General features: G+C 32.6%; 1 protein-coding gene across 1 annotated transcript in view; it reads left to right on the top strand.

The window, feature by feature from the left end:
- The window catches only part of LOC149798748 (uncharacterized), a 337174-nt gene that overhangs the window by 168416 nt on the left and 150322 nt on the right, over window positions 1–18436 (top strand). Inside the window, exons 42-47 of the mRNA XM_089957621.1 lie at window positions 5221–5334; window positions 8786–8899; window positions 10849–10968; window positions 12261–12374; window positions 16383–16496; window positions 17282–17395. Of these exons, the coding sequence (XP_089813747.1) occupies window positions 5221–5334; window positions 8786–8899; window positions 10849–10968; window positions 12261–12374; window positions 16383–16496; window positions 17282–17395 (690 nt within the window). The remainder of the gene's footprint in view (window positions 1–5220; window positions 5335–8785; window positions 8900–10848; window positions 10969–12260; window positions 12375–16382; window positions 16497–17281; window positions 17396–18436) is intronic.

Below are 18436 nucleotides of genomic sequence, written 5' to 3'. Positions count from 1 at the left end.
TACAATGTAAATATATGAATGAAATCGGGATACATATTAGGGATATAAAGAATACAGTGTAAATATGTGTATAAAATTGGGATACATATTAGGGATATAAAGAATATGATGTAAATATATATATGAAATTGGGATACTTGTTAGGGATGTAAAGAATACAATGTAAATATATGTACTTTCTTTTATATTTCATGGAAATTTTTCATTTCTATAATGCACATTTTTGAAAACATTGTGTGATCCTACCTCCTGCCTGTCTTTATGCCATCAAAAATTCCTGAGGAGATCACTGATATGGATCAAAATAAAATTTGATATTAGGTTTTACATTAAGCAAAATCTGGGTCATGTTTGATTTCGTTTTACTGTTTTCTGGCAAAATTTTATGGAGTTATGGTCTATGTTTGACTTGGAACTTTGCCCTTAAGTTAAATAGATTTTGAAGAACTTTAATGAATTGAAACTAAACATGAGTATGAGATGTAATAGTAAGAAGACCTAGGTCAGATTTAAGTTTTGCTTTTTTTCAACAAAACGTTCATGGAGATCTGGTCCCTGTTTGACATTGTACTTTTCATTTAAACTGGAGCATATTGGCAGGAGCATCAATGGTGTGTGGACACATTTCCCATCAGAGAACTTAGAATCTGACACTACCTGGTTATAGCTCACAGTCAGCACCTGTATTTCATTTTGGCAGGTGGTTTCCTTGAGTACTGAAAGATTACACCTGTATTTCAATTTGGCAGGTGGTTTCCTTGAGTACTGAAAGGGTACACCTGTATTTCATTTTGGTAGGTGGTTTCCTCGAGTACTGAAAGAGTACACCTGTATTTCATTTTGGTAGGTGGTTTCCTTGAGTACTGAAAGAGTTCACATGTATTTCATTTTGGCAGGTGGTTTCCTTGAGTACTGAAAGAGCACTTGACAATTATACCATGGTCAGCCAATTGCTGTACCTGTTTGAAACAGAGTTTATTGAGTGCAGAAGTCAAGCATTTTGTAAAGATTTTGTTTCAACTAGAGATGCTGGTGTGTTTGGTTGTTGTGAAAACTAAGTTTTTTAAACTTCTGTTTAGGTTTTAAAAAATGACTGAAGATGTAAACAAGAACATTAACAGTCTGAAAGAAAAAAGATAAAGAGCATGATGGATTGAAAATTTGTAAACAAGAGGAGCTCTGATAGTCAAAAACATCATAACAATTTCAGTTATCATGGCTGGATGAGTATTCTTAGCACAGATTCCAAGATAAGAAGATGATTTGGAATGTCTGCCGAAAATTTCATCTTTTAAAGGTTGGAGAAATGTTAAGTTTCATGGCAGGGTTGATTCTGTTTCATGACATAACTTTGACTTGTCCTTCAAACATAAACAGTTCCAGATCCAGGAAAATCACAGTGATATATGAAGTGGAATTAGTTATGTCAGGAATGCCTGGAGTAAAGTGCAAGAAACAAAATGAATAATGTGTATAATTTAAAAAGAAACATTTTTTTTTTATCCTACTGGGCAAGGGGAAATATTTTTGCAAGCAGGTTAAAGTATGATAGGCACTAACTGTAGGCAAGTTAGCATTAAACTAGGCAAGTTAGCATTAAAATGTCTTCAAGTTAGGATTAAACTGTAAGCAAGTTAGCATTAAACTGTAGGCAAGTTAGCATTAAGCTGTAGGCAAGTTAGGATTAAAATGTAGGCAAGTTAGGATTAAACTGTAAGCAAGTTAGCATTAAACTGTAGGCAAGTTAGCATTAAACTGTAGGCAAGTTAGCATTAAAATGTAGGCTAGTTAACATTAAATTGTAAGCAAAGTAGCATTAAACTGTAGGCAAGCTAGGATTAAACTGTAGGCAAGTTAGGATTAAAATGTAGCAAGTTAGGATTAAATGTAGGCAAGTTAGCATTAAACTGTAGGCAAGTTAGCATCAAAATGTAGGCTAGTTAACATTAAACTGTAAGCAAAGTAGCATTAAACTGTAAGCAAAGTAGCATTAAACTGAATGCAAGTTTGGATTAAACTGTAGGCAAGTTAGGATTAAACTGTAAGCAAGTTAGCATTAAGCTGTAGGCAAGTTAGCATTAAAATATAGGCTAGTTAACATTAAACTGTAAGCAAAGTAGCATTAAACTGTAGGCAAGTTAGGATTAAATTGTAGGCAAGTTAGAATTAACTGTAAGCAAGTTAGCATTAAGCTGTAAGTAAGTTAGCATTAAACTGTAGGCAAGTTAGCATTAAATGTAGGCAAGTTAGCATTAAAATGTAGGCAAGTTAGGATTAAAATGTAGGCCAGTTAGGATTAAACTGTAAGCAAGTTAGCATTAAACTGTAGGCAAGTTAGCATTACACTGTAGGGAAGTTAGCATTAAACTGTAAACACATTAGCTTTAAAATGTAGTCTAGTTAACATTAAACTGCAAGCAAACTAGCATTCAACTGTAGGCAAGTTAGGATTAAACTGTAGGCAAGTTAGGATTAAACTGTAAAGCAAGTTAGCATTAAAATGTAGGCAAGTTTGGATTAAACTAAGCAAGTTAGCATTAAAATGTAGGCAAGTTAGTATTAAACTGTAATCAAGTTAGCATTAAACTGTAGGCAAGTTAGGATTAAACTGTAATCAAGTTAGCATTAAAATATAGGCTAGTTAACATTAAACTGTAAGCAAGTTAGCATTAAAATCTAGGCATGTTGGCATTAAAATATTGGCAAGTTAGCATTAAAATGTAGGCTAGTTGACATTAAAAACTGTAGGCAAGTTAGCATTAAAATGAAGGCAAATTAGGATTAAACTGTAAGCAAGTTAGCTTTAAACTGTAGGCAAGTTAGGATTAAACTGTAAGCAAGTTAACATTAAACTGTAGGCAAGTTAGCATTAAACTGTAGGCAAGTTAGGATTAAACTGTAAGCAAGTTAGCATTAAACTGTAGGCAAGTTAGCATTAAGCTGTAGGCAAGTTAGGATTAAAATGTAGGCAAGTTAGGATTAAACAGTAAGCAAGATAGCATTAAAATGTAGGTAAGTTAGCATTAAACTGTAAGCAAGTTATCATTAAACTGTAGACAAGTTAACATTAAGCTGTAGGCAAGTTAGCATTAAAATATAGGCTAGTTAACATTAAACTGTAAGCAAAGTAGCATTAAACTGTAGGCAAGTTTGGATTAAACTGTAGGCAAGTTAGGATTAAACTGTAAGCAAGTTAGCATTAAGCTGTAGGCAAGTTAGCATTAAAATATAGGCTAGTTAACATTAAACTGTAAGCAAAGTAGCATTAAACTGTAGGCAAGTTAGGATTAAATTGTAGGCAAGTTAGAATTAACTGTAAGCAAGTTAGCATTAAGCTGTAAGTAAGTTAGCATTAAACTGTAGGCAAGTTAGCATTAAATGTAGGCAAGTTAGCATTAAAATGTTGGCAAGTTAGGATTAAAATGTAGGCAAGTTAGGATTAAACTGTAAGCAAGTTAGCATTAAACTGTAGGCAAGTTAGCATTACACTGTAGGGAAGTTAGCATTAAACTGTAAGCACATTAGCATTAAAATGTTGGCTAGTTAACATTAAACTGTAAGCAAACTAGCATTCAACTGTAGGCAAGTTAGGATTAAACTGTAGGCAAGTTAGGATTAAACTGTAAAGCAAGTTAGCATTAAAATGTAGGCAAGTTAGCATTAAAATGTAGGCAAGTTTGGATTAAACTAAGCAAGTTAGCATTAAAATGTAGGCAAGTTAGTATTAAACTGTAATCAAGTTAGCATTAAACTGTAGGCAAGTTAGTATTAAACTGTAATCAAGTTAGCATTAAACTGTAGGCAAGTTAGGATTAAACTGTAATCAAGTTAGCATTAAAATATAGGCTAGTTAACATTAAACTGTAAGCAAGTTAGCATTAAAATCTAGGCATGTTGGCATTAAAATATTGGCAAGTTAGCATTAAAATGTAGGCTAGTTGACATTAAAAACTGTAGGCAAGTTAGCATTAAAATGAAGGCAAGTTAGGATTAAACTGTAAGCAAGTTAGCATTAAAACAGACTAGTTAACATTAAATTGTAAGCAGGTTAGGATTAAACTGTAGGCAAGTTAGGATTAAGATGTAGGCAAGTTAGGATTAAACTGTAAGCAAGTTAGCATTAAAATGTAGGCAAGTTAGCATTAAAATGTAGGCAAGTTAGGATTAAACTGTAAGCAAGTTAGCATTAAAATGTAGGCAAGTTAGCATTAAAATGTAGGCAAGTTAGGATTAAACTGTAAGCAAGTTAGCATTAAAACATAGGCTAGTTAACACTAAATTGTAGGCAAGTTAGGATTAAACTGTAAGCAAGTTAGCATTAAACTGCAGGCAAGTTAGCATTACACTGTAGGGAAGTTAGCATTAAACTGTAAGCACATTAGCATTAAAATGAGTCTAGTTAACATTAAACTGTAAGCAAACTAGTATTCAACTGTAGGCAAGTTAGGATTAAACTGTAGGCAAGTTAGGATTAAAATGTAGGCAAGTCAGGATTAAACTGTAAGCAAGTTAGCATTAAAATGTAGGCAAGTTAGCATTAAACTGTAAGCAAGTTAGCATTAAAATGTAGGCATGTTGGCATTAAATTATTGGTGAGTTACCATTAAAATGTAGGCTAGTTAACATTAAAAACTGTAGGCAAGTTAGCATTAAAATGTAGGCAAGTTAGGATTAAACTGTAATCAAGTTAGCATTAAACTGTAGGCAAGTTAGGATTAAACTGTAAGCAAGTTAGCATTAAAATATAGGCTAGTTAACATTAAATTGTAAGCAAATTAGCATTAAACTGTAGGCAAGTTAGCATTAAAATGTAGGCAAGTTAGCATTAAAATGTTGGCAAGTTAGGATTAAACTGTAAGCAAGTTAGCATTAAAATGTAGGCAAGTTAGGATTAAAATGTAGGCAAGTCAGGATTAAACTGTAAGCAAGTTAGCATTAAAAATGCTGAGTCCTGTAACCCGTCATATAACATGCTCACATACACACTGTAATGTTGATCAATTATCCTTACATTTGGCAAAAATGTTTAGTACTAGTAAACCCTATCTCCATCAGATATGTTGCACTCATTTTAAGTCTTTATTGCAATGGATTGAGTCAATGATTTCATTAGATAGGTTGCACTGATTTTAATTCTTTACTGCATGTGACTGAGCCAATGGTTTAAGTACATATTATTGTCCCATACTGTTTAATCTTAACTCATCTGAAATTTGATAGATACTGATGAATGTCTAACATCACCATGTCGAAATAATGGGAACTGCACAAATATGCCTGGAAGCTACAGATGCCAGTGCACACCACAATGGACAGGACAGGATTGCACAGTTGGTAAGTTGTCACAAGAGCATATTTTATGACTGGTAAATTTGTAAAGCTACAGATGCAGGTGTTTACACAACAGTGGACTGGACAGGATTATACATTTGGTGGGTTGTCACAAGAGAATATTTTATGACTGGTAAATTCTCAAGGCTACAGATGCAAGTGTTTACATAACAGTGGACTGGACCGGATAACACATTTGGTAGGTTGTCACAAGAGAATATTTTGTGACTGGTAAATTCTCAAGGTTACAGATGCAAGTGTTTCCACAACAGTGGACTGGACAGGATTACACAGTTGGCAAGTTGTCACAAGAGAATAATTTATGACTGGTAAATTCTTGAATCTACAGATACAAATGTTTACATAACAGTGGACTGGACAGGATTACACAGTTTGTGGCTTGTCATGAGACAATAATTTATGACTGGTAAATTCTTACAAGGTAAACCAGTTTATGAAAGTTACATCATTAACTGTGGATTCACAATTTTTCTAAGGGAATCAAAGTTACCTCAGTATACGTGGATTCACAATTTTTCTAAGGGTATCAAAGTTACCTCAGTAACTATGGATTCACAATTTTTCTAAAGGCATCAAAGTTACATCAGTAAGTGTGGGTTCACAATTTTTCTAAGGGTATCAGTTACCTCAGTAACTGAGGAGTTGCAATTTTTCTAAGGGTGTCAAAGTTCCCTCAGTAACTATGGATTCACAATTTTTCTAAGGGTATCAAAGTTACTTCATTACCTTTGGATTCACATTTTTTCTAATCATATCCAGTTTTGAGGTTTTAGTGGGTCAGCTAGACCACAAATTTAAGTTAAAGAGAAATTAATTATCATACCATGATAATAGTCCTTAATGAAAGTGAATAACTAGCTAAATCAGCTGAAATAAGTCTGTTTGTTTTTACCTGAATATTGTTCTTATCTGTCTTATAAAGTTTACATCACTGCTTTATTGATAAATCTGCAAACTCCATTGTCAGCTACTTGTTGTTTATTCTGAATTCTAATTGGCTGCTATGCATTCTTGTCTGGGCTATGTATTACTTATTGAAAACATTCTTTTTGGCTTGTCTGACTAGGATATTGTCTATAGCCTGAATGGTTAGACACATGGATAGTTTGTAGACAATAATATGTAAAACTTATTTATTTTTTTAATGCCATAAAATTCAATCTCTACCAAAAGTATTTCTCTAATAAATTCAATTAGAGTTTGAAAAATGCTGAACTTTGGTTTATAAAACAAAAATGCTGTGTTAATGGATTATATTGGTTGAGGTGATTTGTAATTTTTGTTTCACCTGCAGAAGCATGATGAAATAAAGTGGTCACTTTTCCAGCATCAGCAGTGGTGTCATTTTTAACAATAATGTTAAAGTTTTAATTCAGAGTTCTTGAAGGTCTCATTTTTTCTGTTATTTTCTGTATCAAAGTGAAAATCCAATTAAATCACCACAGGTATGCACTCTTTGCCATATGTTTGGAGTCCTTGTCTTGCTACCTCTTCTACTGGAGTATAATGGTGAACAATTTTAAAATTTTGCACTAAAGTGTTTGACGGTCATATATCTTTTTCATCAGTTGACCAAACCTATTTAATTATGGTGTAAAGTTGATAAGCTTGCTTGTCTCACCTGCTTAATCAGAAAACTTGGTTCATTATTGAGAACAGTGTTAAAGTTTTGTACTAATGAAGTTCTTTGATTATATGACTATAGGTCTAAAGCTATGACATGCTAGAAGTTCCTGTCTTTCTGGTCTCACCAGTTTAAGTCATCATGCTGAAAAAAGCTAAAGTTGTTTTGTTAAGTTTTTGAAAGTCACATTGTTGTTGCTAGTTAAAATTTTCTTTTAGCTAAATGCAAAGCATTGTATGAATTGTTTATGATTAGGGGAGTAAAATGTAAAGCCGTACACATTTCATACAAACTTTACAAAGCTTTTATAAGTATGTCTAGTCAATGGGAGAAAAGCAAAAAGCTTGTATAAGTATGTAGGGTTAGGGGTAGACAAATGCAAAGCTTGCATGAAATGTGTAGGGTCAGTGGTAGAAAAATGTAAAGTTTGTATGAAATGTGTAGGGTCAGGGGTAGAAAAATGTAAAGCTTGTATAAGTATGTAGGGTTAGGGGTAGACAAATACAAAGCTTGCATGAAATGTGTAGGGTCAAGGGTAGAAAAATGTAAAGTTTGTATGAAATGTGTAAGGTCAGGGGTAGAAAAATGTAAAGTTTGTATGAAATGTGTAGGGTCAGGGGTAGAAAAATGTAAAGTTTGTATGAAATGTGTACGGCCAGGGGTAGAAAAGTTTAATTATGTATAAAATCTCTGGGGTCAGGGGGAGAAAAATGTAAAACATGGATGAAATGTCTAGGGTCAAGGGAAGTAAAATATAAAACTAGTATGAACTGTCTAGGCTCAAGGGAAGTAAAATATAAAACTAGTATGAACTGTCTAGGGTCAAGAGAAGTAAAATATAAAACTAGTATGAACTGTCTAGGGTCAAGGGAAGTAAAATATAAAACTAGTATGATCTGTCTAGGGTTAAGGGAAGTAAAATGTAAAACTAGTATGATCTGTCTAGGGTCAAGGAAAGTAAAATGTAAAACTAGTATGATCTGTCTAGGGTCAAGGGAAGTAAAATGTAAAACTAGTATGATCTGTCTAGGGTCAAGGGAAGTAAAATGTAAAACTAGTATGATCTGTCTAGGGTCAAGGGAAGTAAAATGTAAAACTAGTATGATCTGTCTAGGGATATGTGTAGAAGCACACATTAATCAGAAGCAAGACATGGGAGTCACATTTCCAGCAATGGTGACATCAATATTTCTTTAGATTCTGCTTAAAGAAATCTTTCTAAGAAAGATCTTGCATACATTTTGTAAACCCCAGAGTCTTGTAATACTTGGATTAAAGTATTAAAAAGCTAAGACAGTTAATTCTATGACATGTGAGATTGCCTCTTTCACCTTGGGTGTTATGTTACAGTTGTGGCAAATTTTTTTAATATTTCCAAAATCCCTCAATGGATTTCTATCATGCTTGGCATGAATCATTGTTGGACTAAGACAATTCATTCTGCATCAATTTCAAGGTCACAGTCATAAATTATTTTCATTTAGATTTTAATTTAAAAGTTTTTATTTCATTATATTTCCTAAACCCCTAGATTAATTTTTCTTCATTTCTAGAATGAAATAGAAAAATGTATCTTAAAATTTCGGTTACAAGTTTTTTAAAATTGTATATGTTTCCTTGATGGAGTGTCTTCATGTTTTGACATCGAATCATTATGACGCTGAGACAATTTATTTGGAGACATGCTCACTCAACATTTTGACCTTGAGGTCTAAACCACATTTTTTACACCAATTCTTTTGTTGTGGCCTTGACATCAGGCCCTGGCCTTGTAGTTAAGACAATAGTATTTCAAATTTACATTTTCAGATGTCAATGAATGTGTGTCAAGCCCTTGTGCAAATGGAGGCCAGTGCTTTAATGAACCAGGTTATTTTACTTGCATTTGCTCCTCAGGTTTTCAAGGAACACTTTGTGATAAAGGTAAGTAATTGTTTTAAAATAACAGTTTGATTTAAAAGTAGTTATGAATCAATGCATTCATTATTTGCCTTGTGACACACTATGGACTGCATTTCACTATCATAAATTTACCTTAAAAAAAAGATTTCTTAGATAAATTTAAACTCATCCGTAGATCCAGAAAACCAGTGACCCCAGTGAATGCAGTGACCCCAGTGAATGTTTGTAAGAATACCAGCTTTACAGATGAGGATAAGTTTAAGAACCCTCATTTCAAGACAAGTCCAGTTCTCATTCTGACACAAACCCTTTGATTGGGTATATAGCATATAGCAACAGTGTCATTCTGACACAAACCCTTTGATTGGGTATATAGTGCATAACAACAATGTCATTCTGACATAAACCCATTGATTGGGTATATAGCATATAGCAACAGTGTCATTCTGACACAAACCCATTGATTGGTTATATAGTGCATAGCAACAATGTCATTCTGACACAAACCCTTTGATTGGGTATATAATGCATAGCAACAATGTCATTCTGACACAAACCCTTTGATTGGGTATATAGTGCATAACAACGTCATTCTGACACAAACCCTTTGATTGGGTATATAGTGCATAACAACAATGTCATTCTGACATAAACCCATTGATTGGGTATATAGTATATAGCAACAGTGTCATTCTGACACCAACCCTTTGATTGGGTATATAGTGCATAACAACGTCATTCTGACACAAACCCTTTGATTGGGTATATAGTGCATAACAACAATGTCATTCTGACATAAACCCATTGATTGGGTATATAGCATATAGCAACAGTGTCATTCTGACACCAACCCTTTGATTGGGTATATAGCATATTGCAACATTGTCTTTCTGCACAAACCCTTTGATTGGGTATATAGCATATAGCAACAATGTTATTCTGACAAACCCTTTCATTGGGTATATAGCATATAGCAACAGTGTTATTCTGACACCAACCCTTTGATTGGGTATATAGCATATAGCTACAGTCTCATGCTTGTGACAGAAGAAATTGGATAGTATTTGTAAATAGGACACATTTTAATTGAATTAAATTTACTCAGAAGATGAAACATCATGAGAACAAAGAATGGAATAGAATGAGATGTCAATAGTTCAGAAAATAAAAAAGAGAAAATTCTTCATGAGGTATATTATAATGATAATGCAGTTTTCATCAGCCCTTTAATGCTGTCTGATTCATTAATTATCATCTAGTAATTTTATACAAACTCACAGATCCATAATTTATGCAGCCCATCTTATCTCCTCTATTTATGGAGAATTTGTAGTAGAATACATTCATATGGTTTTGCTTTTTATGTCATAGCCATTTAATCTAATTTAATTTATAATTTAATTTAATTCAATTTAATTTAATTTAATTTAATTTAATCATAAATACTTGATTTGGCATGCAATGAAGATATTCAGTCTGTATTTTCATAAGACACCCCCAGATTGGAATTATTTAGGTGTCTTCTTTGATGTCAGAATGTTGGTATTTTTGTATGCAATTTATTGAAATTGTATTAATCCTAATTTAGTTTGCATTGATTCATACTAAGCTGAAATTATTTCAAAAGCATATAAGACAGGGTTTGTAATAAATTCAAGACCATATTAGTGTTTTATTTAGAGTTAGTATAAAGAACTCATTTGATATGGCTCATGAATGTGTCTTGGTCTTTCAGCCTTGATGTATCCCGTTATAATCATAGTTTTTAATGTAAAGATTTTTACACTTGTATTTTAAACTTATCTTATAATCACACCAGATTTCATGCCCTTTACATGATGTTTACACTTGTAATTTAAATTTATCTTTAAAATCACATCATATTTTACTGAGCAAGCATATTTTATTCCTGATACTTTTCAGAATGTAACTCCAAACTTTTCTTAAGAACTTCTTATTCTTATTTCTAGATATTGATGAATGTATACAAAATGCAACTATATGCCGAAATGGGGGAACATGTGTAAATCTGAATGGGTCCTACCGTTGTGACTGTCGACCAGAATGGGGTGGTCAATATTGTGAAGTTGGTATGTTGAATGTTTGTCTTCATTTATATTTACCAACAGGGTAAATGAAGCATCAGTTTACACTCTGTGAAAAATGTGAATCATGACTTGAGTTTCCTGACATTGTCTATGAGTTGTTCTTTTTTAAATGAATTTGTATTGTGACAAGCAAATATTAATCACATCTCCTGTAGGGAAATGAGGAAGACATCAGACATTTGTAAATACATCAGTCAAATACAAATTGATCAGTTGATAATTTATCCAACTTTTCAATCATTTGTGAAAGTGCTAATGCCTTCCTAAAGAGATGAATAGACAATTAATATGCCTTGGTGAAGAAATTCATGTAGGTCAAGTTGTTTGTGATAACATCATCATGTAGGTCAAGTTGTCTGTGATAACATCATCATGTAGGTCAAGTTGTCTGTGATAACATCATCATGTAGGTCAAGTTGTCTGTGATAACATCATCATGTAGGTCAAGTTGTCTGTGATAACATCATCATGTAGGTCAAGTTGTCTGTGATAACATCATCATGTAGGTCAAGTTGTCTGTGATATCATCATCATGTAGGTCAAGTTGTCTGTGATATCATCATCATGTAGGTCAAGTTGTCTGTGATAACATCATCATGTAGGTCAAGTTGTCTGTGATAACATCATCATGTAGGTCAAGTTGTCTGTGATAACATCATCATGTAGGTCAAGTTGTCTGTGATATCATCATCATGTAGGTCAAGTTGTCTGTGATAACATCATCATGTAGGTCAAGTTGTCTGTGATAACATCATCATGTAGGTAAAGTTGTCTGTGATAACATCATCATGTAGGTCAAGTTGTCTGTGATAACATCATCATGTAGGTCAAGTTGTCTGTGATATCATCATCATGTAGGTCAAGTTGTCTGTGATAACATCATCATGTAGATCAAGTTGTCTATGATAACATCATCAATACAGTTTATCCTTCTAACTTTCCAGTAATGTACTTCACACATATAAAATAATACAAAATAATATAATTTAAAATACTAATAATAGATCATTCATGAATCTATTTTCCTATCTTTGTCTTTTTGGACACCATGAATATTCAGAGTACAGATGAATCACACTTTGTTACATGAAAGTTAGCCTCAAATTGCTGTTATTTTTTAATAACAAGAACAAACTCACTTATAGCTCATTGTTTGTGAAAACAAATTAATCACTTATGAGACTGCGAAGGCAAACATAGGTCACTTGTTTTTTTATATACCTTTTCTCCATATTTACATATGTCACTAATTTTCTGCCTATTTTTTACGATAGAGAAAAACCTCTGCCTCAGCATTCACTGCCTGAATGGTGGTACCTGCATCAGCAATAATGGCGTTGCCTCATGTAAATGTCTTCTTGGATGGACAGGGAGTGAATGTCAGACTGGTATGTATGCTTCCACTTTAAAACCTTCAAATCAGATGGATATCCTGGCTCTAGGCTGGACACATTTTAGAAAAAATTCTTTGAAAAATGTAAGTGCTCAATAAGTGTTCCATGGAATAGTTTATATCTTTTGTTAGTCAAAAATGTTATATCCTTTAATGTCCTTTTTCATCAAGGAATTTGAGAGACATATTGCTGAGAACATATGTGCATTTTATTATGTATTATGTGATTGTGTGATTTCAATGTAGTATGTATGGATGTATCAACAAAATGTTTGTTGAATACAGCAACCTGATAACATTCAACTCTGAGAATGAGTTGCTTTCTAATTACTTTCAATTTGTTATTTTTGGTAGTAAGTTTTAATGGATTTCAAAGAAGTTGCTGTTTCATACAAATTTCAACAGCAATAAAACAGTGACCATTCTGTGGAAACAATAGACCTTTCTGTGGAAACAATAGACCATTCTGTGGAAACAATGGACCTTTCTTCAGGTTGTGGAATCAAACTAATGATTTAAAGAGCAATGAACCTTTGTCAGTATACAAAATTAAGGGAAACTAGCTTGTGACAAACCAAATTTATTAGATATTAAAATCCTAGGAATTCAGTATTTCATTAAATGTAAACTGTCTAGGAAATTCAGTATCTACTGAAGTTTTTGTTTTTATTTTCTTTACTCAATAACTTTACCACTGCACAGGATAATACCATATTTGTTAGCTCTTTATCTGTAAAAACAGTAATTGTCCATAACGGTGTCAAAATACCTTAGTCTATTTTCATCATTAAAGTAATTATCCTTATTGGTAGCAGTAGTTTAGACAATTCTTGTCATAAAAGCAGTACATGTCCATATCAGTGGTAGTAATTTATAAAATTCTCATCATAAAGCAGTACTTTTCCATATCAGTGGTAGTAATTTATAAAATTCTCATCATAAAGCAGTACTTTTCCATATCGGTGGTAGTAATTTATAAAATGCTCATCATAAAGCAGTACATGTCCATATCAGTGGTAGTAATTTATAAAATTCTCATCATAAAGCAGTACTTTTCCATATCGGTGGTAGTAATTTATAAAATTCTCATCATAAAGCAGTACTTTTCCATATCGGTGGTAGTAATTTATAAAATTCTCATCATAAAGCAGTACTTTTCCATATCGGTGGTAGTAATTTATAAAATTCTCATCATAAAGCAGTACATGTCCATATCAGTGGTAGTAATTTATAAAATTCTCATCATAAAGCAGTACATGTCCATATCAGTGGTAGTAATTTATAAAATTCTCATCATAAAGCAGTACATGTCCATATCAGTGGTAGTAATTTATAAAATTCTCATCATAAAGCAGTACTTTTCCATATCAGTGGTAGTAATTTATAAAATTCTCATCATAAAGCAGTACATGTCCATATCAGTGGTAGTAATTTATAAAATTCTCATCATAAAGCAGTACATGTCCATATCAGTGGTAGTAATTTATAAAATTCTCATCATAAAGCAGTACATGTCCATATCAGTGGTAGTAATTTATAAAATTCTCATCATAAAGCAGTACTTTTCCATATCAGTGGTAGTAATTTATAAAATTCTCATCATAAAGCAGTACATGTCCATATCAGTGGTAGTAATTTATAAAATTCTCATCATAAAGCAGTACTTTTCCATATCAGTGGTAGTAATTTATAAAATTCTCATCATAAAGCAGTACTTTTCCATATCAGTGGTAGTAATTTATAAAATTCTCATCATAAAGCAGTACTTTTCCATATCAGTGGTAGTAATTTATAAAATTCTCATCATAAAGCAGTACTTTTCCATATCGGTGGTAGTAATTTATAAAATTCTCATCATAAAGCAGTACTTTTCCATATCGGTGGTAGTAATTTATAAAATTCTCATCATAAAGCAGTACATGTCCATATCAGTGGTAGTAATTTATAAAATTCTCATCATAAAGCAGTACTTTTCCATATCAGTGGTAGTAGTTTATAAAATTCTCATCATAAAGCAGTACTTTTCCATATCAGTGGTAGTAATTTATAAAATTCTCATCATAAAGCAGTACATGTCCATATCAGTGGTAGTGATTTATAAAATTCTCATCATAAAGCAGTACATGTCCATATCAGTGGTAGTAATTTATAAAATTCTCATCATAAAGCAGTACATGTCCATATCAGTGGTAGTAATTTATAAAATTCTCATCATAAAGCAGTACATGTCCATATCAGTGGTAGTAATTTATAAAATTCTCATCATAAAGCAGTACTTTTCCATATCGGTGGTAGTAATTTATAAAATTCTCATCATAAAGCAGTACATGTCCATATCAGTGGTAGTAATTTATAAAATTCTCATCATAAAGCAGTACTTTTCCATATCGGTGGTAGTAATTTATAAAATTCTCATCATAAAGCAGTACTTTTCCATATCAGTGGTAGTAATTTATAAAATTCTCATCATAAAGCAGTACTTTTCCATATCGGTGGTAGTAATTTATAAAATTCTCATCATAAAGCAGTACTTTTCCATATCGGTGGTAGTAATTTATAAAATTCTCATCATAAAGCAGTACTTTTCCATATCAGTGGTAGTAATTTATAAAATTCTCATCATAAAGCAGTACTTTTCCATATCAGTGGTAGTAATTTATAAAATTCTCATCATAAAGCAGTACTTTTCCATATCAGTGGTAGTAATTTATAAAATTCTCATCATAAAGCAGTACATGTCCATATCAGTGGTAGTAATTTATAAAATTCTCATCATAAAGCAGTACTTTTCCATATCAGTGGTAGTAGTTTTGACAATTCTTGTCATAAAAGCTGTCATTGTCAATAGATGTTTTCTGATAAGGTCACTAGCAGATGATATTCTGCCCATTTAAACTGGACAATGGGCAACCTGGCAGTTTCTCCCATATGTGACCACAAAAATTGACCATTTTGAACAAGACACACTGAAGTAAAATCAACTTATAAGTTACAAATATTGCTACTAATATTTGTGGCAGCAGTTTAGTCCTTTCACGTCATAAAAGCAGTAGTTGTCAATAAATCTGTAGCAGCAGTTTAGTCCTTTTTGATCATGCAACAAGATGACAGTTGTTTGAAAGTGACTAGAAATTTTGATGGTTGTTAGAATGTTTGCATTAAATTTTGATATAATTTGATTAATTTGCAAAGGTACATGTCTTAGCAGTATCTTTAGTTGATACAATTTTGTCATTATGAATCATTTGTTATTATTTACTACAGTGAAAAGTTTGACATTTTTGGAGTAGGTAACAAAAATCTGACTAGTTACTTGTTAAACTCCATAAACTTCTTTCGTTTCCATTATTTACTATATCAATTTATGTTATTTGTCCATGGTATTTTTTAAGTTACAAAATAAACTTTATGGCAACAGCAAGTCAGTATTGGGGATTGACTGGCAACAGCAAGACTGTATTGGTGATTGACTGGCAACAGCAAGACAGTATTGGTGATTGACTGGCAACAGCAAGACAGTATTGGTGATCGACTGGTAACAGCAAGACAGTATTGGTGATTGACTGGATGTGACTTAGTGACATCATGACAGTAGACAGGATCTCTTGTAGTCAAGACAACTGAGGCAACTGTTTTATATTAATCAGCTATATCATTAAAAATGCTTAGTCGATTTGAATAAAATTCTGGTGTATATTTAAATTCATTTAATGATTTTATTCAAGGCACATATGAAAATAATAGTTTCTTTCTCCTCTATTTGCTGAGAAAAATTTAAATTTTTGCAAAATCATGTTTATTAATATCTACCATAATAAACAGATTCACAGTAAAGAATGATAGCAACAGTGCAGAATGAAAAGCATAGCAAATCCAAGACCTCCAGGACACCTTGGATTTAACATTATTTCATAATTATTTATTACCAATATTAATAAAGCACACACACACACACACACACACACACATATATATATATATATATATATTATTTTTTTTACAGATATAGATGAATGTCCAAGCATTCCTTGCAAAAATGGTGGAACTTGCAATAATACTCTCGGAAGTTACTCCTGTAGCTGTGCAAAGGGCTGGCAAGGAAACAACTGCGATGAAGGTAAAATACATGCTAGCTTGTAATTGTATTACAGCAAGGGCTGGCAAGGAAATAACTGTGATGAAGGTAAAATACATGCTAGCTTATAATTTGTATTATACTAGAATCTGTATCTGTCTCTAGAGACTACTTTTATTTTATTATGCTGACCATTATGGCTGGGGTGGGCTCTTTCCTATCCAACAAAAATCCATGCAGTTTCTAATACACATGTTACTGCTTAAGAAGAAACTTAAATAAAATGATTAAATACAGTACTCATAATTATTATTGTCCATTTTTTAAATGAAATCATATTTTTCTTTTGAAAAGTCAGTCAACTAACCAAGTGAATAAATACAGTTGGATTAAAATGCATGAAATCTCCATGTTGTAATTGATTGGAAAATGTATGTCTTTTTAGATCAAGATCAATGTTTGAACATAAATAAAACAAATCCAACCATCCTATATATCTAAATAAATGTTAAGGAAATAACACAAATAAAACAAATCCAACCATCCCATATATCTAAATAAATGTTAAGGAAATAACACAAATACAAGTTGCCACCTTTTCAAAGAGGCTACAATAGGCATCTTTAAAAGATGGCTGCCTAATGAGGAATCATATAAAAATTGGGTTGTATTTAACACTCATAAATATTATGTCTCCTGTGTTTCAAATGCTTACTTTTAAAAAAGTCATCCATCTGACCAATTTAACAGTGCACTGGATTAAATATGCATAAAATGTTCATGTTGAAATTCATTTGAAAATTTATAAATAATTACATCTTTTTCAGACACAAATGAATGCTTGAATATACCATGCCAAAATGCAGGCATCTGTATAAATACAGCTGGGTCTTATGCTTGCAACTGTACTTCAGGATGGACAGGAATTAATTGCTCACTTGGTATGTAATTGTATATTTCTAATAACTGCTCACTTGATATGTGTTTCTATATTTCATCTTCAGATGGGTTTATACACATTAATTAACATTTGGAGAACATCCACTACCTTCCTAATCCAGCCATGACCCAACCTCCAGTAACCCTATTTTTTGTTTTATCAGCCAAAATACTAAAAGGTCGTTTGCTTGCAAAAATGGAAGTCAGATGAGAGTATTCTCCCCTTGGAATGAGGCATTAGTACATATCTCATCCACCTGTAGTTACTGCTCCCACTTGTACCTGGTCATCATGCTGTCACAAGAGACCTTGCAGATACATTCCATTTTGTGCCTCTTAACAAGAGACCTTCAAGACACCTTCCATCGTGTGCCGTTTCACAAGAGACCTTGCATATAGCTCCATTATGTGCCTATTCATAAGAGACCTTGTAGATACCTTCCATTCTGTGCCTTTTCTCTAGAGATCTTGCAGATACCTTCCATGTTGTGCCTTTTAGTAAGACACCTAGAAACCTTCAGTTTGTGCCTTTTCACAAGAGACCTTCTAAATTCCTTCCATTTTATGGCTTTTAACAAGAGACCATGCAGATACCTTCCATTTTGTGCCTTTTCACAAGAGACCCTGCCTACATTTCATGTTGTGCCTTTTCATAAGAGACATTGCTGATACCTTCCATTTTGTGGCTTTTAGCAAGACACCTTCTAGAAACCATCCATTTTGTGCCTTTTAGCAAGACACCTTCTAGAAACCTTCCATTTTGTGCCTTCTGTTAAGAGACCTTTTGATACCTTCCCTTTTGTGCTTTTTATTGCTGATTGTTATGCCTTAGTCTAGTACTAATGAATAAACTTCTAATTAAATGCCAGTGTTGCTTTAATTAAGATACAGCACTGAATGCATTAATGGGTTTGTCTGTTTTTAAATGAATATAAACTGTCAGGATTTTACATGAAGGCTTTGATGCGCCTGTAGTCACACATATACCAATGCACCAGTAGCCTGAAGTGTGATGATGTAGAAACAATCTTCCAATTAATTAC

The sequence above is a fragment of the Sinohyriopsis cumingii genome, chromosome 5, assembly GCF_028554795.1.
Source record: "Sinohyriopsis cumingii isolate HCF-2022 chromosome 5, ASM2855479v2, whole genome shotgun sequence".
Classification (NCBI taxonomy): Eukaryota; Metazoa; Mollusca; class Bivalvia; order Unionida; family Unionidae; genus Sinohyriopsis; species Sinohyriopsis cumingii.
Note: the sequence above shows the minus strand (reverse complement) of the source record. Positions and strands in the feature narration are given on the sequence as shown.